Source organism: Panicum virgatum, chromosome 3K (assembly GCF_016808335.1).
Source record: "Panicum virgatum strain AP13 chromosome 3K, P.virgatum_v5, whole genome shotgun sequence".
Lineage (NCBI taxonomy): Eukaryota > Viridiplantae > Streptophyta > Magnoliopsida > Poales > Poaceae > Panicum > Panicum virgatum.
In genome coordinates, this window is record NC_053138.1 from 55,309,443 (window position 1) to 55,335,929 (window position 26,487).

The 26,487-nt window shown below is 45.2% G+C and overlaps 4 protein-coding genes and 1 long non-coding RNA gene across 9 annotated transcripts; 1 reads left to right on the top strand and 4 right to left on the bottom strand.

The window, feature by feature from the left end:
- Positions 1 to 5,292: 5,292 nt before the first annotated feature.
- LOC120701063 (patatin-like protein 1) lies at positions 5,293 to 8,289 on the bottom strand. The gene is made up of 3 exons (XM_039985234.1): positions 7,596 to 8,289; positions 5,981 to 6,142; positions 5,293 to 5,871 (listed from the first exon to the last, which is right to left on the bottom strand). Exons 1-3 carry the CDS (start codon positions 7,872 to 7,874, stop codon positions 5,293 to 5,295), a joined length of 1,020 nt encoding a protein of 339 aa, XP_039841168.1. The 5' UTR covers positions 7,875 to 8,289.
- Positions 8,290 to 11,132: 2,843 nt separating this feature from the next.
- Positions 11,133 to 19,465, bottom strand: LOC120699726 (pentatricopeptide repeat-containing protein At4g13650-like). 2 transcript variants are annotated; one of them, XM_039983777.1, is made up of 2 exons: positions 16,304 to 19,465; positions 11,133 to 11,479 (listed from the first exon to the last, which is right to left on the bottom strand). In XM_039983777.1, the coding sequence occupies exon 1, from the start codon at positions 19,220 to 19,222 to the stop codon at positions 16,460 to 16,462; it is 2,763 nt and encodes a 920-aa protein (XP_039839711.1). In that variant the 5' UTR covers positions 19,223 to 19,465; the 3' UTR covers positions 11,133 to 11,479; positions 16,304 to 16,459. The 2 variants fall into 2 exon arrangements, with proteins under 2 accessions (XP_039839711.1, XP_039839710.1); XM_039983776.1 differs by having other exon boundaries at positions 16,299 to 19,465.
- LOC120699727 lies at positions 14,474 to 15,809 on the top strand. Of its 2 annotated transcripts, none has more exons than XR_005685574.1 (2): positions 14,474 to 14,901; positions 15,400 to 15,809. It is a non-coding gene; the product is annotated as an uncharacterized LOC120699727 (long non-coding RNA). The 2 variants fall into 2 exon arrangements; XR_005685575.1 differs by having other exon boundaries at positions 15,633 to 15,809.
- Positions 19,466 to 20,992: 1,527 nt separating the features above from the next.
- On the bottom strand, positions 20,993 to 21,911 carry LOC120701547 (universal stress protein PHOS34-like). The gene is made up of 3 exons (XM_039985554.1): positions 21,600 to 21,911; positions 21,394 to 21,518; positions 20,993 to 21,247 (listed from the first exon to the last, which is right to left on the bottom strand). Exons 1-3 carry the CDS (start codon positions 21,909 to 21,911, stop codon positions 21,160 to 21,162), a joined length of 525 nt encoding a protein of 174 aa, XP_039841488.1. The 3' UTR covers positions 20,993 to 21,159.
- Positions 21,912 to 22,847: 936 nt separating this feature from the next.
- Positions 22,848 to 25,411, bottom strand: LOC120699728 (universal stress protein PHOS34-like). 3 transcript variants are annotated; one of them, XM_039983779.1, is made up of 4 exons: positions 24,978 to 25,411; positions 24,657 to 24,873; positions 24,047 to 24,161; positions 22,848 to 23,282 (listed from the first exon to the last, which is right to left on the bottom strand). In XM_039983779.1, exons 1-3 carry the CDS (start codon positions 25,186 to 25,188, stop codon positions 24,077 to 24,079), a joined length of 513 nt encoding a protein of 170 aa, XP_039839713.1. In that variant the 5' UTR covers positions 25,189 to 25,411; the 3' UTR covers positions 22,848 to 23,282; positions 24,047 to 24,076. The 3 variants fall into 3 exon arrangements, with proteins under 3 accessions (XP_039839713.1, XP_039839715.1, XP_039839712.1); XM_039983781.1 differs by having other exon boundaries at positions 22,854 to 23,282; positions 24,047 to 24,165; XM_039983778.1 differs by lacking the exon at positions 24,047 to 24,161 and having other exon boundaries at positions 22,854 to 23,282; positions 24,978 to 25,392.
- Positions 25,412 to 26,487: the final 1,076 nt, after the last annotated feature.

Consider the following 26,487-nt stretch of genomic DNA (forward strand, 5'->3'; position numbering starts at 1 on the left):
TAACGAAAACGATAGAAGTAGAGCACATACAAAAGGCTCTATGTTTGATATTATAGAATTTTATTGAAAACATAATATTAAATGTTGAGCACATACGATAGAAGCAGAGCACATATAAGTACATGAGACTTGAGAATGTAAGAAACAAAAAAAAAAGTAAGAAAGGCACAAGCAAAGATGAGCAGCACAAGAAGCTCTTAGTATCAGAGGCAAAATGGACATTTCACATTCATCTCATGGCACCTTGCAGTACCACAACAGCACTGGGACACGTTTGGGCCAAAAAAACAAAGTTGAGGGACCATATTGACCCTTTTGAAAGTTCGAGGGTGAACTTGACCCCTTGTGAAAAGTTTGGGGACTATTTTGGCTATTTTGCCTTTACAAAACCAACTCCAAAACTCCTGCGCTAGGAACCCTGACAAATCTAATGAGGTTTTTGACCGCGCGATTAGAGGATGATTACTGTAGTATAGCCGATCATTGATTAATTACCATCATTAAATTCGTTGCGAAAAATTACACCCATGCGTAAAGAAATTTTTAAATAAACTTTATTTAGTACTCTATGCATACAAGATTTTCTTCTCGACTTGCGTGTTCTATAATTATAATTTGGAGAAGAAAACGCCATGGCCACGCCCACGCTGCCTTTTGGGCCCGAAAAAAGCACGCACAACCAGCGCGTCAGGCTTCTGCCATGCGCGCGACCGGGCAGAATCCTCCATTGTAACAACATCTATTAATCTGTTATCATTTGTTATTTGTTAACCACTCAACCCTCGGCGAGCACATGCATGCGCAATCGCATAAAACCACGTGACCCTCATCTGAGCTGCCCATCCGTTGGGTTGAAGGCTGCAATCTACTAGCTTTCGAAAAAAAAGCTAGGGGATCTCAATATTACTTTATTCAATTCTTCTTCCGGGAGCCAAATAAATCATGAATTTCCCGGTTCTTCAAAGAACTAGCTTCATTCTGAATTATGCTTTAGATGTTTTCAATAAATTTAGTAAATATCCATTCAATAAATCGAAGAGGCCAAATTCAAATCCCTAGCTACCACATTGTCAACTGTCAAGCATTGGCATATTATATATGTAGCTGCCCCGCTCAGGTGCCCCATATGTCCATATCAACTAGCTATCGGGTGGCATCGTCATCTCTTTCCCTGCTGCACCACCAGTTGCTGGAATTTTAATGTGGCGATCATTAGGAGGATTATTTAGCCGGGCACAAACTGATTGAAGAGGAAATTAGTGAAGGTGCATTTGCCTCAGGGGGGGGGGCAGACGCAGTACGTGAACATACAATAATTTTGACAAAAAAAATCTTAATTATTATGTATACACATGTACGTATACTAACAATAGGGCCAGACTTTGTATATTGCAGCCCAAATGAGAAAACCAAACCAGCTCTGGACCAAATTTTCCACCCTCCTGTCTTGGGCTGGCCCAAGAAGGCCCAATTTGCTTCACTCCTCTTTCTCCCACAGAACTTAGGCTTAGGGTGCGTAGTGATGAAAAATTTAGCAAATGGAAGTACGCATGATTGGCTAATTGAAACTGTCGAGACCTTTTTAATGGTTTACAAAAAGTTGCAGTTGTATCGGTCGGAGTAGCATAGAGTGTTTGGATTGTTGGATGTTGGACTCTCAAATTAGTAGCCGCCGGGCCCCTGGCACTGCAAAGCCTTAAGACCATCAAGAGTAATGATACAGCCCGCTCGACGGTAAAATATACTCCAGCGTGGCACGGCAGTGGTATCGACAGCTTTGCAGCAGCGAATGCAGCCAACGCGGAGGGAGCGCAGCAGCAGAGCAACGAATTGGAGCGCAGCGTGCGCGTATCCGTCTGCTTTAAGCCGTCGTTTTGCGAGATGCCTGCTCTCCGCTCTCTTTTTTTTTTCTTTCTTCGCCAGCTGTGATGCAGCCGACTTGCAGCTAGTCATAATGGTTATGTTTATATCCGTAAAATAGTGATAAAAAGAGTCACATCGGATACTATAGTATATTGTAGCATTTTTCGTTTGTTTGTGGTAATTATTGTCCTATCATGACCTAACTAGGGTCAAAAGATTCGTCTCGTCGTGTATATCAAAACTTTACAATTATTTTTTTATTTATCTATATTTAGTACTCCATACATGAGGTAAGAAATTTGATGTGATAAATAAATAGTGAAGTTTGGAAAGAGAAATTTTAAAACTAAACACAGCCTATACTTGTTGACCTCGCGTCTTGCGCCCGTTAAGCTTGGCCTGCGACCGCATCGACCAATCAACGACGCTCGCTTCAATGCAAGGTCCTTTCGCCGTTGCACGATATTAATTATTCTAGGTTCACTACTGCCCATCACGTAGCTCGGCAAAATAGCCAAATTTATCCTGAACTATGGGTCTGGCTCAATTTAGTCTCTGAATTATAAAAACATCTAATTTAATTTTTGAACTATTCTAATTGGTCCAACTTCATCCTTGAATTTGACGTGACAAGTCACGTAGGCTACTTCAGTCACCGCTCAGTCAGTTTGGGGTATGAAATGTCATTTTGACCCTTCATCTATAGAGCAGGCTTAACACAGACAGCGCAAGATTCTCTTCCATGTTTGGTTTACGTGTAAAAAATTTTGCGAAAAGAGAATCTTACATGCATGGAGTATTAAACGAAGTTTGTTTGCAAAACATTTTTACAAATAAGTGTAACTTTGCGAGCTGAATCTAATGAGCCTAATAAATCCGTGATTAGATACAATAATGCTACTCTAATCATCCTCTAAGCGCACGGTCAAATGTCTCATTAGCTACAGTACCGCTACAGTAACCATAGTTGCCGAGGTGATTTTGTTATTAGACTTCATTTAAAACCTCTAATTAGTGGTCAAAGTGGCGAAAAGTTTTCACGAAACTTTTTACACACACAACCAAACACGGCCTATACCGGGAAAGAAACTGCTTTTTAGTCAACAATAGTTGATTCCGAAAATCAAAAGTCTCTCATTATTAATATTACATTGTTATCACTTATTATCATCTATATATGCCAGTTGTCTTTCTTTATTGAAGAGAACATTGAATATATGGAAGCTTTTCTATCTGATTTCTAATATGTTTTCTCGCCCTGGCAAATTTTTGTTTTATCTCAAAACAAAAGCTGCCGAAATTTTGAGCTAAAGCCCATTAAGAAATTCATAAATCTCAAAGGCAACGTATGCCAGAGGAGATGGTGCAAAATCTTAATCCCATCCTGCTGCTAGCGAGGAGTGGGATGGCCGACATAAATATGAAAGTTGCCTCGACTCGTGATGAGGAAGAGAAGAGAAACATCACACGCACGCACGCAACGCCATGCCGTGGCGGGTGGGGTGGCACAAGCGTGAAAGGTCTGCCAAAATCCAGCCCCCTTTGCCTTGCGAGGCGCAGTTTCCTTTTGCATTTTTTTTAACTTGGAATCTAAGTCCGCAGAATATGGAAACCTAAATCCTAATCATGATCGGTTTAGATCGTGATCGAGATGCGAGCTCGATTTGGTTTTCCTATATATACACGACCCATCGGCCTCTCCACAACAAACATATCAAAACAAGCTACGATTTTGGCCTCTTCTAACTGGTGCATCTTCTCACTGGTGCAAAAGGAAACTCCATCTCGAGCGCTAACATGCACTAATGAACAAGAGCAGGTCTTCAAAACCTTTCGTCTTCGGGAACTTACATCAGGAGAGGGCGAATAAGATTTTTAAAAAACGCTTCGTGCGACTACTCAAAATCTTCACCCGTCACATGTTCCGGTCAACTTCGGCACCTCGTGGGCCAACCGCCTTCATTGTCTCTAGGAGCGGTGGTTCATCGTCGTTAACCCTCCAACTGAGACTCAACAAAGCATGTATTTTGATATTCTAGCTATGTTGTTTCGCTACCGGAATCCCATGCTTTGTCAAGTGCCAAGGCTTTGCCGAGGCCGTACGAAAAAAAAGTAGTCAACAAAACACTCGGAAAAGGCTTTGCCGAGGCCGTACGTGAAAAAAAGTAGTCAGCAAAGCCTTTGCTGAGTGCTAAAAACATTCGGCAAAGAAAAATTCCAAAAAAAAATAAAAAATCATTTTAAAAAATAAGAAACAAAAATATTTTAATTCAGGAGGACCCCACCAGCCAGAGTGCTAAAAACATTCGGCAAAGAAAAATTCCAAAAAAAATAAAAAAATATTTTTAAAAATAAAAAACAAAAATATTTTAATTCGGGGAGGATCCCACCAGCCAGCGGCAGCCTACATCCACATTTTTTTGCAAGTCGCAATATTTTTCCTCACACTTTGTGGCAGGTGGGATTCGAACCTACGACCTTAGCTTCGCGGGTTACCTCTAACCACCGCACCATACTAGTTTTTGTGTCAAATTATGTTACTAGTTTGTGTCGTTCTGTACTCGACCTATATTAAACTAACTATTTGAGGCCCTAAAAATTTCAAATGAAAAAGTTTTGAACTACCATGTTTCTTAACTTTTCGATATCAACTTTGATGTTTTGAGTTTTTCGATCCGAGGTCATTTGTACAATTTGAATTTAAAATTTGAGAAATTCAAACTCAATTTTGGGAGCCTAAATGAATTCAAATGAAAAAGTTGTGAACTACAAAGTTTCATAACTTCTTGAGATCTACAACTTTGATGTTCTGAGTTTTTCTATCCGAGGTGATTTACAAAAATTGAGATCTACAAATTTAATTTGATTCAAAAAATTGTTTGAAATGCAATTAATTTATAAAAATATACCAAATTTTAACATGGATTACCACATGTTGTGCCTGCAGAGTAGAAAAAATTTGAAGGGTAGAAAACAAGGAAAAATAAATTCTTTGCTGAGTGCCCATAAAAAACACTCGGCAAAGAGCTTCTTTGTTGAATGTTTTTTGCACGACACCCGGCATAGAGATTTTTTGCAGAGTGTCCGAAAAATTGCACTTGGCAAAGCATTTGGCACTCGGCGAAGAGCCGGTTTCCCATAGTTTTTATACTGTCTAGTATTTTAGATCTATACATGCGAGTTCCTGTATTTATCATAATTTTTTTCATATGTAATTTAATACTGCCTTTGTCTATATGTCTACTCAACAAAAGCTCCAGCTCAATTTTTTTATGTCTACAAACAAGACAAACAAAATTTAGTCGACATGAACCCGGGGCTATTTAACTTTTGCCTTATACATGGAACCTCTAGAATTTTTGTCACCCCAAACTATTTCTGAAATAAATTATTGTGCTAATAAGAAGATGGACTAGCCATCGGCATTCCCTACCGCGCCGCACAGACGCCACGGCCTGGCACAGCCTTCCCTTGCCTGAGCCTCGTCGTCCTCTCCTCGGAGAGCTGTCTCGCCAGGTCGGCGAGAGCTTGCGCATTGGTCCTCTCACCCGGCACCACCTCGTACTTGCCGGTGTCCACGTTGACCCTCGACACCTGCTGCCTCAGCAGGTTCTCGCCGGTCCCGACGAGGTCCCCCATGTTCTCCGGCGTCGCGGCGTCCACCGCCGCGGCGGTGCCGCCGAGCGTGTTGTCCTGGAGGCGGAGGTAGTTGCTCTCGCTGCGGTACAGCTTGAACTTGGTGGCGACGTGGATGTCGACGAGGTCGGAGCTGGCGGCCATGAAGAAGTCCGTGATGGGCACCATGCCCCTCTTGCGCACCCACCCGATTTTGCCCCACCTGGAGCAGGTCTCCGCGGTGTACTGCTCCTCCTCGGACCTCAAGCCGGTGCCGATGGACAGCACCAGGAACCGGCCGCAGTTCTCATCCGGAGTGGTCAGGTACTGGTGCGCGTCCTCTTTCCTGGCCATGATTATCTCTTCCGTGATCATCGTCATGGCAACCATTGTCTGCAGGGATGATGCAGCAGGTGCAAATTAGAGCAGACACTGCGCGTCATGATCATCACATTGCTGTGATATTGAGGAACACAATCGTGAAAAGCTGCCGTTAACAGACCGGATTGTTGGCCGCAACACCGCCGTCGATGAGGTTGTATTCGCACTTTTCTCTGTTGGCATCTTTGGTCCAAAAGTAGTGTGCTGGGAGATAGGTCGGAGCTGCCGACGTGCCGATGCAGACATCAGATAGCAGCGCATTTTTCGAAGGCGTGACCTTGGCCTGTTTCAGAAACGAACGATTTCCATGAGTTACCGCAACACACAACATCTGATGTTGTTGTTGTTATTATTAGCAGAGAACTCACCGGATGTATAAAAAGTATAAATTTTAAAAATTCTTACGAATGGTAGAAACCTTGTGACGATTAGTTAGATAACCATTACGGTCGGTTTTGCTCCTGAGGCAAAAGGAAGAGGAGAAACACCGAGTTTTCAGGCCAGCTAAAGGTTGGAGACTTCAGTACGTGATGTACATCTCTTCTAATTATGGGTGAAGGCTTATTAGTAACTGGATTTATTTTTGAAACTTTTTATCATGGGTTGGAATTGAATCTAGATGTTGAAAATTCAAAAATGCTTCTCACATTGGGACCAGTAAAGAAAAGGAAAAAGTCCAGTTTACATCTTCTAACATCACAAAAGTCCAATTTTCAACTTTCAACTACAAAATCGGATACCTAGGCTATCTAATTATCGAAACCAGGCAAATTTGTCCGTTTGAGTGGTTTCGATGGTGGTTTTTCAATTTATAAAAATTAAGATTATTCAAGTTTGAACTGAAAAATTTATAACTAGTTCATTTTAAATTAAAAAAAAATGGGTGTCAGCATTTTTCTAAAAATGTAACTTATTTACTGGCACTCTACCTTATCTTTATGGACCAAATCCCAGGCACTACAAAGACTTGCACTTCGCTATAGTGTGAGAAAATCTGCTGGATCCACCTTTGTTTGATATCAAATGGACCTTATGCGAGAGAAAGTGATGCCACCAAAATCTTCTGGTACTAATATGTAATTGGATAAACTAAGCTTTCACCTAGAAATTTCTATTTAACCTAGAAATTTTTATTTATGTGTAAGTTATTCGGATCTAATTCATTTTATATTCTAAGTAATTGCTTTCTCTGAGTTCCTCCGATCCCGGGCTGTTGTCTTTCCTTTGCGTCTGTTGATGCTTTGTGTGTTGCGAGAGGGACTGCTCCGCGTCGTTGTAAAACTATTTTTCACTCCTTAATACAATGATACGCAACTCTCCTGTGTATTCGAGAAATTTTTTTTTGAAGAAACAAGATTCAAATAGAGCAACAATAGATATATTATATTTTTAGAGAAAAAAATTGGTACTGGCTTCATATTTTTCTGATTTAAAATAAATTAGTTTTTATTTTTAGATCTAATCAATTTTAAAAAAAAATACAAAACCTTTTTTAAAACCATAGAAAGTGCCAAACTTTTCCGATTTAGATAGTTGGATGACTCTCGTTATTCGGTTTTGTAGTTGAAGATCGAAAATCAGATTTTCATGATAGTTAAGGACATATATAAACTGGATTTTTTTCCTAATTAAAATTAACCTTAATGTGCCTCTTTGCGAGATGCAGCGGTTCTACGGTTGGGATTATTTTGTTCCTTTACATATAGCTGTGAGGCAGTGGTCGTGAGTATACATACGTCGTATGTCGAGAAGATGATAGGCTGCAGCAGCTTGATGTCGAAGGTGGGGATGACGACATTGGTGAGCGTGTCGAGCACCCTCTTCTCGCCGAGCTTCTCCCGGATCAAGGCCCGGAGGTACTCGCCGTCGTACTTGGGGCCCCACGCCGCGGCAATGCCAGCAGCGAGGCTGCTCCACCTCTGAGGGAAGATGTGCGGGCCGTGCTCGAGGTAGAAGGGGTTGATACCGTCGGCGGAGAAGCGTGGGCGCCCGTCCTTTCCCGGCGTGGCCAGCATCGCCGCGATGAGCCCGCCGGTGCTCGTCCCGGCGATGTAGTCGAAGTAGTCCGCCAGCCTCGCCGCCGGCCCGTCCTGCTCCTGCAGCCGGGCCTCGAGGAAGGCTAGCACCGTGCCCGGGATGAGGCCCCGGATGCCGCCACCATCGATGGTCAGGACCGTCACCCGGTCGCCGACGACGCCGCACGGCCGCGCCGCCGCGCCGCTACCGCATGGGTGGTGGAAGACACGACGACGCTGCTGGGGTGGGTGACTGTGACTCCTCGGCCTCCTCCTCCTCCCGGGTTCCTCCCCTTTGCTCAGCTGCCACGACGAGCCAAGAATCACCGACCGGTGAAGGTCGTTTACATTCAGAGTAGAGGAGGCGCAACTGAGCTGATGGCTAGGCTGCCGGCCACAACTGCGAAGAGAAAACATGGCAGCAGAGCAGAGCAGAGCGAGAAAGCAGAGCTGATGTCTTGGCTGGCGTCAAGGAAGATCACGTTGACGGACACTATACTGTGATGCAAATAAATACTAGTTGCGGCCGTAGTCAGATCCGGTTGCGCTTCATATACACTTCATATCTTTTGCTACGCCTGGTCGATAGAGAATGACCAAAGAGGGGTGAAGTCTTCTAAAGACTTTCATAAAAAAAAAAGACGGTCTCTCAAAAAGTACAGCAACCAAGGTAACGATTGACAGGCTCGAAGCTCGATCAACTGGGACACAAATTATACCCAGTGGCCGGCCGGAGACCGTATTCAGTCTGGCGAGCTTGACCAACATGGTGTCGATAGCATGCACTGGAGTGGACCTCATCACACAACTCTTGTAGATTCATCGCCCTTGCATTATATTGGTGGGTCGTAGAGCAGCAACCCATAGAAAATCCATGACTGCAGTCTAATGTAACTACTAGTGGACCTGGTTGCAACTCGCAGTCGTCATGATCGCTGCTATGGTTTTCATTTTTCTCATGAAAAGCCTTTGTTCCAGACTCGAGCTTAAACATTTTATCATAACACTAACAATTGTAACCACATAAATTAGAATCATCTAACAATAATGAAATGACCATATGTAAGGTGCGGTGGCAAAATTAAACTGTGAATTGCTATAGAAGTAAAGATATTGATGCATGAGTGAAAAAAAATGGTGAGTATGCTAACCCGGCTAACTGGACCACGGTGATGACCTGTAAGACTCCAAAAGTCTTTCTGTAGCACCGAGACGAAGCCACCAAGCAGGACGACAGTAGCCCATGTAATCACCAGTATAGCCAGTCCCTTCACACATCTGAATAGCGCACGCATATTTCTGGCATACGTGTTGATCTCTGCCTCATGATCAGGCCATTCCGGGTTGATAGCGGCGTCGCCCAGGATAGCCATTCTTCTGCCCCAGAGTGCCAAACCAAAGGTGACTATTGCAATGAAAGAAAGTCAGCAAAGCCTGTATGCATACTGGCAGACACATCCTCCCTCCTCGATCATGTATTTCAAGTAAGGAAACGCTATGCTTATATCCATGCTGATGCTTAGGACGAGATTAGATCCAACACAAAGCCTGAATTCCATGTCTAATTGAGTAGCTTGGCCACCTGTTCAGCAAACTTCCATCCACCAGCGAGTAAAGCTGTAGGACACGGAGATGTCTCACACACTACCAGTACTACTCTCTCTTTTCCAAATGATGAAAGTCGAACTTCTCTAATTTTGATGAAGTTTATAGAGAAATGTATCAACATCTACGGCACACTAAATCAGTTTTGTTAAATCTATCATGAAATATGTCTTCTTCTTTTTTTGAGAGATGAAATATGTCTTGTTAATTAGTGCATTAATTTATCACTTCAGCCCACTCCGAATCGTCAAATGGATTCAAAGCTATAGTTCCCCTGGCCTCAAGACTTGAGGTCGACTGTTACCAACCGAAACTACGTATAGCGTGCATGCACACTTCCTCTATTCTTACTGCATACTAAGAGCAAGACTAATAGTTACGCCCGCTGCCGGCTGCAACAAATAGTGGACTCCGCGAACATTTAGTACAGAGTGAAAAGTGCAGCCAATGGGAGCCAGACATTTAATAGTGCGGAGTTGAAAAAGCAACGAATGGAAGCAGCCGGAGCACGTATGCGCCCGCTCGAGCGAGCGACTCGGCAGCCGCCCGGCTTCCCTCTCTCTCTCCTGCTTTCTCTCTCCTCCCCATTGAATTTTGCCCGCTCCCAACTCCTCATAATACTTGCTCTAAGGTGGCTGTAGGTAAACAGTGGCCCTGTTTGGTTTGTGCTACGATAGGAACTGTAGCAACTTTGACCAATAATTAGGGGTACTAAATAATAACAGTTTACAAAACTAACTTCAGAACTCTTGCATTAAGAACCTTGAAGAATCTAATGAGACCTTTGGTCGCGTGATTTGAGGATGGTTACTATAGCATCACTGTAGACAATCATCAATTAATTATCGTTATTAAATTCGTCGCGAAAAGTTACACCCATCCCTAAAGAGATTTTGCAAATAGACTTCATTTAGTATTCTATGCATAAAAAAAAAATTATGCTAGGACGTAGCACGGAGAAACCAAACGGGCCAGTGTGTTTATTTATGGCAAGAACGAGGTGTGATCACGACCAGTGCAGCAAGCGCGAGGTCGTTCTGTTAATTCTAAAAGCCAGCCTGTTTAGTTCACGTGATCTGGCTTCGTACTTCGCCACATCCCAATTCTCAATTGCCTACTCTGAGTTTACTTCATTTTTGTACAGTCGATAGTGCTCCTTGCATGCTTGGTTTGTTAATTTCAAAAAAAAAAACACACAATCCCGGCCCATTAACGGACCGGTAGCCCATGATCAGGGTGAAGGCGTGAAGCCGTTGATATTTACAACTTCAGGCCAGCCAGTGGGGATGATCAACCCTAACGTGTAATGTATAATAGTTGACCTGAGGACTCGAGGTGGCTCACTGGCTCTACAACCCAGCAAACCTACATATGTTGCATGCATCCTCGCTGTCTTGACTATAGCTAGCTACTACTATATAAACTTTGCATTTATCTTGGTTAGGTCGTATGTGTTTTCTTCTGAACTACTCCCTCCATTCCAATTCCAAATCGTATTCCAATTCCAAATCGTAGGTTGTTTTGGCAAATCTAGATACATATTTTCTATAATGTATTAGACACAAGTTTATCTAGGTGTATAGCAAAACCTATGTATAGATTTGTAAAAACAACCTACAATTTGGAACGGAGGTATATAGGGAAAACAGCAAATAACCACTTGTTCGGCCATGGCCCGGAGGTAGTACTACTACGACTAGCGTTCTCATTTTATATGTTACCGTGGATATATATTACGGTCCTCAGCACCGACGTGGGAGTACAAGGTTGGCTAAAAGCACATACTCTGCTGGGGACTGGGGAATTATCAGCTGTGAGTTGGGGAGGTGTCGGCCTGGAGCGGTGAGGGTGACAGCTAGGTCCGGCTGTGACCCTGTGGGCTGGGGAAGCGGCCGGCCAGCCGGAGTGGCAGGGACCAATCTTCCCTGCTTGCCGGCAACTACTCAGTCACCCTCTCTTCCAATGAAGCAAGGTTGCTTGTAGTGCAACAAATGTCTCACCTGAAACAAGCAAATATAATTAGGTAAAGACTTCATTGTAGCCGGTCGTAAATTTGTTCACCTACACGGCCGCTTGTCTTTCATCCACACGACATGTTCACAAAGGAGGGCGGCTCCCACTCACCCACAGGCCGTCAGGCATCAGCACCATCCCCGACCCATCATCCACCCACCAACAGCTCCTACCCTTGCTTGCCGTAAAAAAAAAGCTCCCACCCAACGCGGCTCCCCCTCAAGGCGGGGCAGGGCGCGCTGCCCACCGCCTGCGCCCTCCTTTCCCGGCCATCTACGGCTGCCGCCGCAGCAGGTCGCCGGCGGCTGCCAACACCCCCCCGTCTCTCTAACCCATCCCCCCTCTCTACCTCCCACTGTACCCTGCAAACCCTAGGTTCCCTGCCGCCATGGATGGTAGCTGGTCGCCGGTCTTCATCAGCTCACCTGACGACTCCTCCCCTACCCGGATCTGCGCGCTCAAGAGTCGTGGTCATCTTCCCTGCCCGCACCCCCACCCCTGGCCACGCGCACTTCCTGGGGGCGGCTCGACTGGGCCTAGCTCCGCTGCGCTGCTTCCGCGGCGTCATCTTTGACAAGGACAATACGCTCATGCCCCTGTGTTCTCGCCGCCATGTTCGACCAGTGCCGCACGGTGTTCTCGTCCGGCGCCGGCGCCATCTACAACAACTTCACAAGTTTGGCTGTTCCCACGAGCTGTTCGATTGGGGGAAATGCTACATGTTGATGTAATTGAACTGTTGATGGGCGGGCGCAGGGATGAAGGAGTACGATCCGGATGGTGTGGATGCGACGAGGTGAGGCGGCCATGGAGGGTGTTCATGTGATCAGGCATGACAAGTGCAGACTCACTGTCACACAACCAATAGTCTTAATAGTTCATACAATCATAACTGATCATACTAATTTGGTTTGATTTATTGGTTAATCCACATTAATTCTGGTATTGTGTGGAAATGGGTTTGTTCATGGTAATGACTTAATGGGTACATTGCAAACTGTAGGAGTCTGATATTTGCATTATTTATGGAACTTGTTAATATCTTCTGCAATATAGATTTCATCATTAACCCACTGTTTAACCTCGTTACTTTGTTCGATAGTTTCATTTTGTATGGAGATATTGGGCACTAAAATTCACCTCACAATTTGTTTAACATTTCTTCTGTAATGGGATTTAACTATATGTAGAGAATATAATGCATCTATGCATTCTTTTTCACATCATCATAAGCATTTCAGTACTTTGCAATAGGCATTTTTGTCAAAATAAGGAAGCATTTTCAGTACTTTACTATAGAGAATTATATCAATTACTAGAAGCATTTTAACTAAAAAAATTACTAGATGCATTTCAGTACTTTCCAGCAGGCAAATACATCAAATATGAGAAACATTTCAGTACTTTCCAGTAGGCAAATACATCAATTCATCAAATACTAGAAGCATTTTTAGAACTAGGTAATAATATTGGTAGGAATTGGACAATAATATTATTCTGCTATCTATGCCGTGTCATCAGTTAGTTAACGCAATATGTCTTGAAAACAAATGTCCTCTGACATTTTTATATGTTCATGCATTTTCCATGTGGTGGGTTCTGAATTAGGCAATAAGCCAATAACATCTTCTAGGTTCAGGCAAATTCATGCATTTTTATTAGGCAACTTCATTGAATATTCTTACACATTTTTTTACTATCATTGTAGTATGTGGTCCCGAATTAGGCAATAACACTTTTAGCATAAGACAAATTCATATATTTCATTGGGCAAATTTATTGGATCATTTTTTCATCTAAAGCATTTCCTGATTTTTTTAATTTTTGTTCAAAGTTCCAGCTTCTGAAGAAAGACAATCCCCATTTGATATTGGTCTGCTCTTTTTGTCTGCATTTGCCGTAATTTCTCTTCTCTGCTTCATGCAGATAGGGATAACATGAGCTCCGTTACCTCTTCTTCGATTGGGTCGGCATAGCAGCGACAGCGGTAACAGTTGTTTAGCCACTGCACCAGCAGCAGCGTCTGTCACCAGCTTGGGCAGGTAAGCAGCTCAGCGTCTTTCATCTAGTATCGAAATTGAATATGCATTGCTTGTCTTTGGCTGTGAGTACTACATAATAGACATTAGTCTACCTTATTCTTCTATGTAGAATAGATACCTGCCCCTGCAACTGGAAAACATTTTGATTCATTGCTCTCTGTTTATGATTCATTGGTTCCCTCCTTACTTCAGTTTGTCGTGTATCATGCTTAATCATCGTTCATATCAGCCCCTAGAACACTGAATTTTACCCTGGTTTTACCCTGGATGTGCAATGATCTGGTTTGGTCATGTTCTAGGAGTATTATCATATCTGAGATGACCGAATTATCAAAGCCAAAGTCACAGGAGAGGCCAATTCTATTTATTATACATGCAGAAATTGAAAATAATTTTTTGGTTGCTTTGGTTTGGTGAAGGGGAAGTCAATTTCTCTAGCATTTTCTTGGCTATAATTTTTTTAGTTTATAGTTAAATGGTAGGTTGTATTCCTTCCACAACTATAGCTTCGCTCTCTAGCATTTTCTTATTATTTATTAAGCAATTTACATATCTTGCATGAGCAGTTTGCATCCATTTTAGTTGTGTGCTAACTATAATTTGTTCTAAAAGGAGCTAATTAGCACATTTTTGTCTTTTTGCTATCAATCATTTGTAGGCCAGTTATGCAAAAACAACGTGCAAATTATTCATTCTATGATAGCATATTTTATTTTCAGCATATGTCTGACAATTGCTAGCAATAATATAGTTGTATATTGGATAGGTTTTGATTTTACACTTTGTTCCTTTTTTGATTTTCAGCATTGGTTTTGATAGTTCTGTATGAGAAATATGATTTCAGAAAGCTCCAGGATGAGCTGCAATTGTGTGCACTGATCCTTTTCTACTCACCAAAGGATGAAAGCACATGGAACCATAGATACACCTTGCGCACTTCTTCAAAGAATTAAACCGGCGTGCCTGTGAAACTCTTTTAGATAAAAGGGTTGTATCCTCTACCTATCTATTTGGAGCTGGTTTCACTTGGCACCAAATTTTCATGTTGATTTGTAATAACAATAAAATCATGTAGAGTTTAAAGTTATTGTTTGCTGCAGGAGCTGTGTGTTAAAACATGCAGGAGCTGGGTGTAAAAACAAGTTGCAGAGCAACATCAAGATATGTCAGAGCTTGTAGAGAAGGAATCGGTATTGGTGAAAGATACTTACGAATTCTTGCTCATTCAAATTGCTAACAGTGTCAACTTGTCTAAGCTCAAGCTCATCAACTTTGTAACAGCATTATGTTTGATTGAGTTGCAGTAGCGGCAGGAGTTGTTTTGTCGCGGCAACAACAACAATGGCTATCATCATCAGCTTGGGTAGGTAAGCAGATTAGCACTCAGCAAGGTTTCACATGTCAGGTTTATGGATTTTATTTTTCATGCTATATTGATGCTACTGCTAGTTCCATTATTTAGTCACTGGTTGCTTGCTTTGTTCGGTCAATTGAGTAGTTCATTAGTTTATTTACTAAAATGAACTTTAGCTCATGTGCTTTTGTTCATCTCATTTGACCTGCATAGTAGTTTTTCTAGCATCATTTGCAGATGAAGGCAACTGCAGCTTAACTTTTATCAAGAGAAATTAAACAACGATGAGATGAGAAGACTACTTTTTATGTCGATGTTTTCTATGAAGTAAAATGCTAGTTTTGCAGGCATTTCATCTCGATTTTGCCCTATTTTGATGAAGAAACAATGTTGTTTTGAAGTAAACCATTTTTGATTGGATTTTGTCTACAATTTACTGAAGTTTCACCTCTCCGCTCGAGGGTGACAGGAATAACAACATCTCAATTCCTCTTGTTTGATTGAGTAGCAGCGGCGGCAGGAGTTGTTTTGTCGTGGCAACAACAACAATGGCTATCATCACCAGCTTGGGTAGGTAAGCAGATCAGCACTCAGCAAGGTTTCAGATGTCAGGTTTATGGATTTTATTTTTCACGCTATAGTGATGCTACTGCTAGTTCCATTATTTAATCATTGGTTGCTTGCTTTGGTTGGTCAGTTAAGTAGCTCATTAGTTTATTCACTAAAATGATTTTGTCTATGAAGTAAAATGCTACTTCTATATGCGTGGATAAGAGGAGCAATTAAAGAATGAGGAGATGAGAAGAACTACTTTACGCGGATGTTCTGTCCTTGAAGCAAAATGCAACTTTTGTTGGGATTTCATCTCGATTTGCTCTGTTTTGGTGAAGAAACAAATGTTGTTTTGAATCATGGTCATTATTTGCTTGTACATTTATTGTAAATTGCTTATGAGTTATTATAATATGCTTTCAACTTTTAACAAAAATGCTTCTCACTGTAAAGAGATCGAAATATATTGAAGTGAGATCTTGTTTTAAAGTTTTTGCCGAGGTGAACACAATGGTACAATCAGATTTGAATTTGGTTGCTCAATTGTAAAACTACGCATTTTTTCAACTTGAGACTTGTTTCTTCGGTAGGAATCTTGTGTGGGCCCACTGCACACCGTGGAGCGATGTGTGCTTGCAAAAAAAGGCGTCAATAGCAGATTTTACCAGAAAAGGCAAGAAGCTAATAGTGGACGGTTCCACTTTCCAAAAATAGAGAGGCCGTAAGAGCAGATTAATTTACGGCTGGCCGTAAGTTAGCCACGTCCATATAATTATATAGATTGAGACAAAGTGCCAAAGATCAAATTGATTACCACAAGGATGGAAAACCATTAGAATGTTATGGGCATGAACATACCTTACCTGATCCGAAGCTCTCAACGTTGCTTTATCTGCTCAGTTGCAATGTCAGATGTACATGTAAAAGCGAAAGAACTTTTGTAGGTCCCACTTAAAATACTTAACGTGGCATCATAATAAGCACAAATGGAAACATTGGAAATGAACACAGCATATAATTCACCAGAAGTCTCCACATGAACAACTGCCATTGGTGAAATGGTGAAATCTGTACACATCCCTTAATACAATTTCTCTTCCTGTGACATCAGAGGTAAATTTCATCCAATTGTGGCAGTCATTGCAGACACGAAGATTCTTAATCACCCGAAGGGGCATACAAGGAGGCAAACTCATTAACCCAAAAGCAACAGCTAACTTCTCACTATGGACGAAGGAAGTGGGATCTCTCTGTTCTTGCTCTCTTTCGTGGAAGAGATGGTAATTATCTTGTTTGTACCCTATTTTGGCTATCTTATCATTTAGATCAGCTAAAAATCTGTATATCTGGTCAGCCAAGGGGTGCAACCGATCACCAGCAAAGAATGCATGAACTGCACTCTTTACCTCAATCCAACTACGACCTGGTTCCTTTTTTACTCCTCTATCTTTCATCATCTTTCTGACCTGATCCCTATTGGACCACTTTCCAGTAACAGCATATGCATTTGAAAGAAGGACATAGGACGCTGAATCATGAGGCTCTAACTCCAATAGATGTTTGGCAGCAAGCTCCCCAATTTCTATGTTCTTGTGTACTTTACAAGCACTGAGAAGGGTTCTCCAAACCATTGCATCAGCGGCTATTGGCATTTCCTCAACAAATCTCCTTGCACGATCAAGTTGACCAGCTCGTCCAAGAATATCCACAACACAAGCATAATGGTCAGGTGTTGGAGTAAGTCCATACTCATTAGACATGGATTTAAAGTGTCTAAGGCCTTCCTCAACCAAACCCACATGACTGCAAGCAGCTAGCACGCCTATGAATGTGACATCATTTGGTTTTAGACCTTCTTGCTTCATTTGATCAAATAAACCCAAAGCTTCTAGTCCATGTCCGTGCTGTGAAAAACTTGTGATGATAGTATTCCATGACACCTCATTCCTCTCAGACATTTCAGAAAACTCCATTTTGGCATCTTCAATACTTCCACACTTTCCATATAGTGAAATCAAAGCATTAGAAACTTCAGTTTCAGAGGTGTGCCCTGTCTTAATAGCTCTACAATGTACTTGTTTTCCTTGTTTTATATCTGCAAGGTTAGCAGAAGCGCTTATAGAGGAAACAAATGTGAACACATTGTACTTGGTACCTGCTTGGCCCATCTGCTTGAATACCTTGAGAGCTTGTTCATATAGACCACTTTGTCCAAAACCGGAGACCATTCCATTCCATGTAATCTCATCCTTACGTTCAATTGCCCGAAACAAAGAGAAAGCTTCTTCGCTTCTTCCACATCTTGCATACAGGTTTACCAACGTGTTCCAAATTGAAACATCAGCTGAATAACCAGACACATAAACCCGAGCATGAATCTGCAAGCCCTGGCGCATTGCTTTGATTCCAGCACAAGCACTTGCGGCACTAGCTAGTCCTATGTTATCTGGCCAAATTCCAAAATTCTGCATTTCTTTGAATGTTGCAAGAGCCTCTTCACAAAGGCCATGCTGCACATATCCAGCAATCATGGAAGTCCATGAGACCACATCTTTGTTTCCAAGCATTTCAAGAATTCTGCGAGCTTTATCAAGCCACCCATATTTGGAATACATATCTATCAGTACACCACTAACATACATGTCAGATTCGAAGCCATTTTTTATGCTTAATGAATGAATCTGGTCTCCAAGTTCAATTTGACCACTGCAAGTGCAAGTCCTCAGAATGCACGGGTAGCTGAATTGGTTGGGGCGAATACCAGCAGCTTGCATCTGACAAAAGATTTCAAAGGATTTTGCTAGATCACTGATCTGCCCATATGCCACAAGCATTAGATTCCATAGTACCACATTCGTCCTATCACCTGAATCAAAGATCTCATGGGCTGTTTCAATGTCACCACATTTCACATAGAGATCGAGGAGTGAGCCTTCAGTTATGTAATCCATAGACATACCTGCTTTCAGTAAATATGAATGGAGTTGTTTTCCCTTTTGAAGATCCCCCACGGAGGCACAGGCTGCAAGCAGACTAGCTACTGTCACACAGTCAGGCCTCAACCCTGACGACTGCATCTCATCAAAGATCTCCAAAGAACGCTCACCATGTTCACACTGAGCATGTCCTGAGATCAATGTATTGAACGTCACTCTGTCACAGAACGGCATGTCAGAGAATACCCTTTCAGCTAGCTTAAATGATCCATATCGTAAGTAGAGAGCAATAAGCGCATTCCCCACGAAGGTCTCCGAACAGAATCCTTGCTTGTAAACTTGGGCATGGATCAGCCGACCTTGTGCAAAAAACTCTGCCTTAGTGCAAGCACTCAGCACACTGGACAGAACATACGGAGTCGGAACAACTGCGGATCGATGCATCTGGCGAAACAACCTGAGAGCTTCTGTTCCCAGACCATTCTGTGCGTACACGGACAGCATTGCCACCCACGAGACATGGTCCCTGGCAGACAGACCCTCAAACACCTGCCTTGCCCGCTGCAGGAGCCCATTCTTCGCGTACAGATCGATCAGCAGGTTGCCAATGAGACGGTCACCCCCGAGCCCACGCACCACTGACGTCGCGTGGACCTCCAGCACACGCGGCCAGCGATCGCCCCGCCCCCTGCACGTTCGCAGGGCGCACGCGAGGTCCGCCGGGCCCAGGGCTCCGTGCTGCCTCGCCTTCACCGCGACGAGCGAGAGGGTCCTCTCCGTGCCGTCATGCTCGACGAACCAGGCGAGAGACCGGTGCAGCGAGGCCGCCGCTTCCCGGCGCATCATTCCGTCGAACACCTAGCCCGCGGCGCGAGCGCGACGGAGGTCATCATCCGCTGCCCGCTCGTGAGGATCGCGGAGTTGGCGCGCGAGTGCGGGAATAGAAGATGCGGCGAGGTCGGGGATGGTGGCGGTGGAGGCCAGGCCAGCGGCGTGGCCCAGACCGGCAGAGGCGGCGGCGGCGGCTTGGGCGGGGAAGGGTCGACGAGGAGCTAGCTCTCCTAGCTTTTCTGATGCTGGCGGTTAGAGTCCGCGCAGGCAGCAAGGAAGCAAAGCTCGCGGTTTTTTTATTTTTTTATTTTTTATTTTCGTTTTTTACAAAAATATATTTTCATTTTCAAAAATTACAGGAATATACCCGGCCGCCCCGGCCGGGGCGGCCGGGACCGGGTCGTCCCGCTGCGAGACGGCAATGGCTTTTCTGCAAAAAATTTTGCGAAGAATTTGCGCTGAAGCCCCTGGAAGATCGGTCGCCCGATAGTGGGGCGGCCGGCCCCCCAGGCCGCCCGGCAGCGGGGCGGCAGACTCCTTCGACAAAGACGAGGCCTCCTTCGACGACTTTACACGGTTATTTGCTACGCCTGCCCAGGACGATGATCCCAGCTTGCATATACCTCTGCCTCAGTTACGCCGTCCTGCCAGAGACGTGAGGCCACCGGACCGTCATAACTACCCTACAGATCACGTACACGCACAACATAAGAGAGGTCGGCACGGTAGGGGTGGTTAGTTGTTGCCACTTGTTTTTCTATTGTTATTATGGACCTGGCGTCTTGGTTTTCATATTTTGTACTCAAACTTCGTTTATGCTACCTTGCAATGCAAGCACAGTTTTGCAGTACCAATGAACTGTTAGACCATTATATATTATATAAATAGTATTACGACAAACCGAGAATTTTTTTCTGAATTTTTGGTGAAACAAACGAGGGCCGGCGGCCTCTGGGAGGCGGTCGCCCCACTGCCGGGCGGCCTGGGGGCCGGCCGCTCCGCTGCCGGGCGGCGGTCCTCCAGGGGCCTCAGCGAAAATTTTTGCAGAAAAGCCCCTGCCGCCCCGCAGAGGAGCGACCAGGTCCCGGCCGCCCGGCAGCGGAGCGGCTGGGTATATTTCTGTAAATTTCGAAAACAAAAATATATTTTTATAAAAAACGAAAATATAAAAATAAAAAAAACCGCAGCAAAAGCTCCGCTTGCGCCTGGGCCTGCTTCCCAAAATCGACCCATTAGGCCCAAATCAGGTAGCACGATTTTTACATGCTTCAGCTACTTTATTGGTTCAAAGTAAATCATAGGACCTTAACACATATTATTTGAGCAAATCAATTTACACATTATGAAATAATCAAAACACTTTTTTGTCAAAAGCGAAAATGGAAGCACATAATAGGAGTAACTCGAAAATTTATAAGGAAATTCCCTATATGGCACTGAATAAAAGTCCCGCGGTTCCTCAAATGGCACTATAAATTTTTTTCTGCCTTATTTGACACTGAAATTTAACTTCCATTCCTTTCTTGACATTACAACTATATCCATCAGAAACTTCCGTCAAATCACTCTCAATATGTCAGATATTTAGTAAGTGTTGAGTTTTTTTATTTTAATGTGCCAAATTTCTTATTTAATTTAACGCATGGTTATTTCTCTAACAAATTGAAAAAGGCACAATCCTCTAGGATATACGTGGAGCTTGCCTTGCGACTAGTGTTTTTTTATAAAAAAATATTAGTTATTCACATAGAAAAATTATCAAGAAAATCATCCATCGATGTAAGACGACAAACTACTCTAATTAGGATCTTTAAATGTGCTGCTGGAATAAGATCACTACACCCCTATGAATGAAAGCGAAACGAGAAGACGACCCCGTTTCATTTCTGTTCTGTTGCAGAGCCGGCCTGGAGCATCACCCACCAGGAGGAGAGAACGCCGTCGTCAGTCGGTCAGTGATTGTGCTTTGGCCTCTTGACGACCATGACGGTGCAGTGCGCGTGGTGGGTGCAGTAGTCGCTCACACTTCCAAGAACAGCCCTGCACGCACGCACGGCCGGAGGAGTTAGTTCATGAATTTTTTGGAGGAAAAAGTTTAAGCCAACAGCGGAACGGAACAAGCTGATCGATCTCATGCATGGAGGATCATCAGATGAGCAAGAAATTTGAAGACGATCGAGATCGACCTCTTCCACTTGCTGTAGCCATGGCAGCCGATGACCAGGATCTCGGCGTGGTGCCGGTCGACCGCCTCGCAGATCACGCCCCTGGCGTCTCCCTCGATGGCTTCGTAGCTGACGTCGGCCACCTGCTACAGCTAGCTCTCTTCTTGTTAGGTCATCGATCGGTCCAGCTAGGCAGCGTGCGTGCAGTAACTGCTACGACGACGTACCTCGGCGCAGAGGCCCTTGGCCCTGTCCATGACCCTGGCGGCGGTGCGCTTGAGGTCGGCCTCGACGGTCGGCAGGAGCTCGGCCGCGCCGATGCCGGCGATGCCGATGACGGAGGACGCGGGCGGCTTGGCGGTGAGCACGGCGAGGCGGTACTGCTGCGGCTGCCCCGGCGCGAAGAAGTGCTGCAGCGTCCACTCCAGCGCGTAGTAGCTGTGCTCGCTGTCGTCGATCCCCACCACCATCACCGGCCTCTTCCCCGGCGACGATCCACCACCTCCTCCTCCTCCCGCCGCCTCCTCCGCCGCCGCCATGCCGCCTTGCACGATATGGTTCAATTTGATGAACAAAACAGGCGGGAGAGATCGAGGCGTGTGTGTGTTCTTGTGTGGCTATTCGTGTAACGAACTTAACTGCCCCTCGATCGCGATCGAGGAGGGACGGCCAGAGGTCGGGAGGAGACCCCGGAGCGCGGGAAGCGCTTGCATGTCCACGTAAACCCTGCCCTGTTGATTCTAGAGGAAACAGTGGTTCATGTGATCGAGGTAGCTAGCCAACTACAGAGGAGAGTTCTGCCTATACAGTTTACACTACGTTTGGATGTTGGTATTGAGGCCCAGAATTAGGCATCAGCATTAGACCCGCTCCAATTCTGCTGTTTGGATCGTCTAGATATTGGCCCGGAGAATTGAATGGCAATACCACAAAACTTTCGGCCATGCTCGCGGGAGCCCGCCTGCAGTTCCGAGCCCTCCCACTCTGAATTTGGCTGAATTGACTCCTCCGCCCCCTCCCGCCGCTCTATATCCGTGCGTACCCCTTCGTTCGCGCCCCTGAAAAACAAAAATTGCCGCCGCCGGGGAACGGAAGGGGCGACTGAAGGAAGAAGACGGCACGTCGCAGGTTCCCTCCCTCCTCATTCTCTAGCATCTCCAGCCATCCTCCATCGATTCCCATCTCCAAGCACCTGAGATCCCGCCCTCCTCCCCCTGACCGCCCGACACCGTCACCCAGCTCCGACTCTCTCAGTCGGCAGGGCCAGCGGCTTTGGCATTGAAGGTCATTTCCATTTCCACCGAGCTTTGGCATTCCTCCACCAATGCAATTCCACCACCTCAATACCAACATCCAAACGAAGGCTAGGGACTGACATACTGATGGCAAGTGCGGGATTGCAAATTTCTTCAATGGAAAATTATTCTATCTTAAACTATAACGAAACCATATTTTCTTTACTAAATTCGAGCACCTTGTCGAAGAGCTCGTCGAAGCGAACAAAATGGAGATACCATTTCCCCAATTTGGAGTCCTTGTTACTCTGTATCTCAGACTGACAACAGGGGAGACCAGAATTTGCAATCAAACACATACACTTCACACGTATTGCATTCCATGAACAAATACTAACAATGTTTTTGAGGTGCTGGACAGCAATTATTTTGTACTTGTCGATCCGTAGGCAGTAGGATTGCATATCCGGTTACTCGACCAAGCAACCGGTTATGTATCTTCTGATTATTCACAAAGCAGACACATGTGCAACTTGACAATACTGACGAGTACTGACGAGTCGTCAGATCGCCACACCGATCGGTGCTTAGTGCTTGGTCTTGGGCTTCTTCACGATCATCACGCTGCAGTGCGCGTGGTGGGCACAGTAATCGCTCACGCTTCCAAGAACAGCCCTGGTGGAGGTTCAGGAAAGTCAGTACTCAGTAACACAGAAGTGAAGGGAGAGCAAGGAGAAGCATCAATTCAGAAGGGAAAGATGGAAAAGAATGCAGCTTCGAAGTAGTATATAAAGCAATGGATACTAAGATAATCAGTGCCCTGTTTGCAGATATAGTAGTGTAAGCAATTTTTTTTAAAAAACATTGATGACAGGTTCAGCCGAGAATATAAATTGTTGACAATAGTAATTTTTTCTTTTCAATTCTTAGTGTCTTTGTCAGCCACCAAATTTCCAGATAAAACCACGATTAGGCTTGGTCATCCGGATCGTCGCAGGCGTACACATTCATACACGCATTCATACAGCTCAATGATCATCACCCTTAACACATGTTTTTGGTTGACCTGAAATCAGTTTTGGGCCTGTGGTGTGTTGTGGCGCTGCCAACAAATGTGGGTCACTTGTTTCGGAGCAGAGAAGAGGGAAGTAACGCGCAGGTAAAGATTGGAGCGGCCAAATGCAGTTGCTGGATGGGGAAACAGAGGAGAAGAGAGCATAACGTAAAATAACACTGAAAGTGACAATCTATTTTGGAAAGTACCATTCCGTTAACTTTTCAGTTAAAATAAGATGGAAATGATAAGAAGGGCAAAGCACCATTATATGACTGTTGGAAAAAGGAGAAGGAACATAGTGATAAGCATTCATTTGGACAGGGGTGGACTAGCCCACCACAAGGATGGACGAAACTAAATGTGGATGCTGCTTTTGACCAACCTTCAGGAGTAGCAAACATAGGAATGGTGATCAGAGATCATTCTGGGAAGGTGCTGCTGTCAGCTTGGAAGCATGGCATTCGCTGTGTGTCGGTGGAGGATGCCGAAGCAATGGCCTGTCTTGAAGGGGTTCAGTTATCAAATGAATGGATCAGGAAACCAATGGTGATTGAATCTGATTGTCATAATGTGGTAAAGTCTCTGCTATCCGGTGCTGAAAACAGAGCTAGCTTCTCAAACATAGTGAAAGAAATAAAGTTTGCTATGTCTGCAATCCCAGAGGTCAAAGTTTGTAAAATTGGAAGAGAGTGCAATAAGGTAGCTCACGAGTTAGCCCAGTTAGCAAAACGTTGTATGCATTCGGCTGTTTGGAGAGATCAATCTCCTTCTTGTGTTTTTGAGCTTGTAAACCTTGATTCTAATCCTTTATCAGAATAATGAAATGCACTCCTTCTTCTCAAAAAAAAAAAAGATGGAATTTCAGTGGTATTTTTCTGGAATCAGCCATCTTCTGTCAGTGTTAGGAAACTAATTTGCCGGAGGGAAACAGGGGAGAAAAGCAGAGGATAACAGAGCACAGCAGAGGCAGGGGGCAGCAGGAGATACTGTACCTTTTGATGGCGCCGTAGCCGTGGCTGCCGACGACGAGCATCTCGGCGAGGTGCCTCTCGACGGCGTCGCAGAGGACGCTCCTGGCGTCGCCCTCGATCGCCTCGAACTCGGCGTCGGCCACCTGCGCGGCGGCGCAGAGCTCCCTGGCCCTGTCGAGGACGCGCAGCGCGACGCGCTTGAGGTCCGCCTCCACGAACGGCAGCACGTCCGCCGCGCCTGGTCGGTGGTCGATCGACGATGATGATTCAGTTCGCGGGTGAATAATCGACGATCCGAGAGATGGGGCGGCGGAGCTGTGGAAAACAGAAAGGGTAACCTACCCGGCCCGGCGAGCCCGACGGCGGACGCGGCGGAGGGCTTGGCGGTGACGACGACGAGGCGGTACTGCTGCGGCTGCGCCGGCGGGAAGAAGTGGCCGAGCGCCCACTGCAGCGCGTAGAAGCTGTGGTCGCTGTCGTCCACCCCCGCCACGATCGTCATCTTCGCCCCGGCCGGCGCCGGCGCCGGCGCCGACGACGCCTCCTCCGCCATGGCTGCTACTAGCTTGATCGGCTCCGGCTTAGCACCTTAGCTAGCTTTGCTTGGCTTACGCTCCCTACTTGCAACGACCTCCGGTGGCGTGTGGTGCAGTGCAGCTCAGGAGGAAGAGACGGGCAGGGCAGGCACTGGATAGTCGAAGAAGGATCGCGATGGGCGTGGCAGCGACCTGGCGGTGTTGGCGCAGGCGTCTGGCAGGCGGCCCCGCCTCGAATGATTGAGGTGATCCGCGTCCGGATGGAACAAGGTGGGACCCGCTCTCGTTCGCGGCGGACTGGCCAATAATGCACGCACGGACGCGTTCGATGGATGCTTGGAGGAGAAGACGGGGGACCGGCAGCAACTGGCGCGCACGAGCACCATGGATGCGGCCGCATCATGGGAGCGACGAATGATCCTGCACCGTGCATATCGGGTTTCTTAAAGACCGGTGCCCCCCTCCGGCCTTGGGCATGTTTGGTTCATTCTGATTTTTTTTAAAAAAAAACGAATGTATGCATGAAGTTTATTTACAAAAATTTTTTATGGATAGGTGTAATTTTTCGAGACGAATCTAATGAGCTAAGTTTCACCATGATTGGCTACAGTGATGCTACAATAACCGCCTCTAATCATCTTCTAATTATGCGGTCAAAGATATTATTAGCTACAACACATACTACAGTACCATGATTATGGAGATTGTTTTATAATTAGGCTTTATTTAATATCTCTAATTAGTTGTCAAAGCGAAAAAAAAATTTCATAAAAACTTTTACAACCCCCCACCAAACAAGGCCCTTGTCCGCGTTTGTGACATCCCGAAAAATTACCAAATCAAATCACGCGCTAAATAATTTCAAAATCTCTTTTCAATCGTTGAGCTCAATCCATTCAAAATCGTTTCCCCGCCCGATCTCCCGATCTCCCGAAAAACCGGTCCCGACACCCGAATCCAACAGCTGTCCCGTCTCTCTGTTCCTCCTCGTCCCGCGTGCCACGCCCGACCGGCGCATGTGCGCGACCGGCCGCGGTCACCGCCGCGAAATCTGGCGAGCGATCTCTCTTTTCTCTCTCTTTCCCCTTTTTCTTTTTCTTTTTCTTTTTCTCCATTTCTTCTTTTTCTTTTCCTTTTTCCATTTTTCTTTCCCCTCCCTCTCTCTCCCCTTCTCCCCTCTCCTCTGCCGCGCGCTCCCGAGCGCCGCACCGCTCACCGGCCACCGCCCCCACCCCGGCCTGCGCCACCGCCACGCCCCGCTCCCGTCCACGCGCACGCGCCCCCCCTGCCCACGCGTGCCTCACGCGGCCGCACCG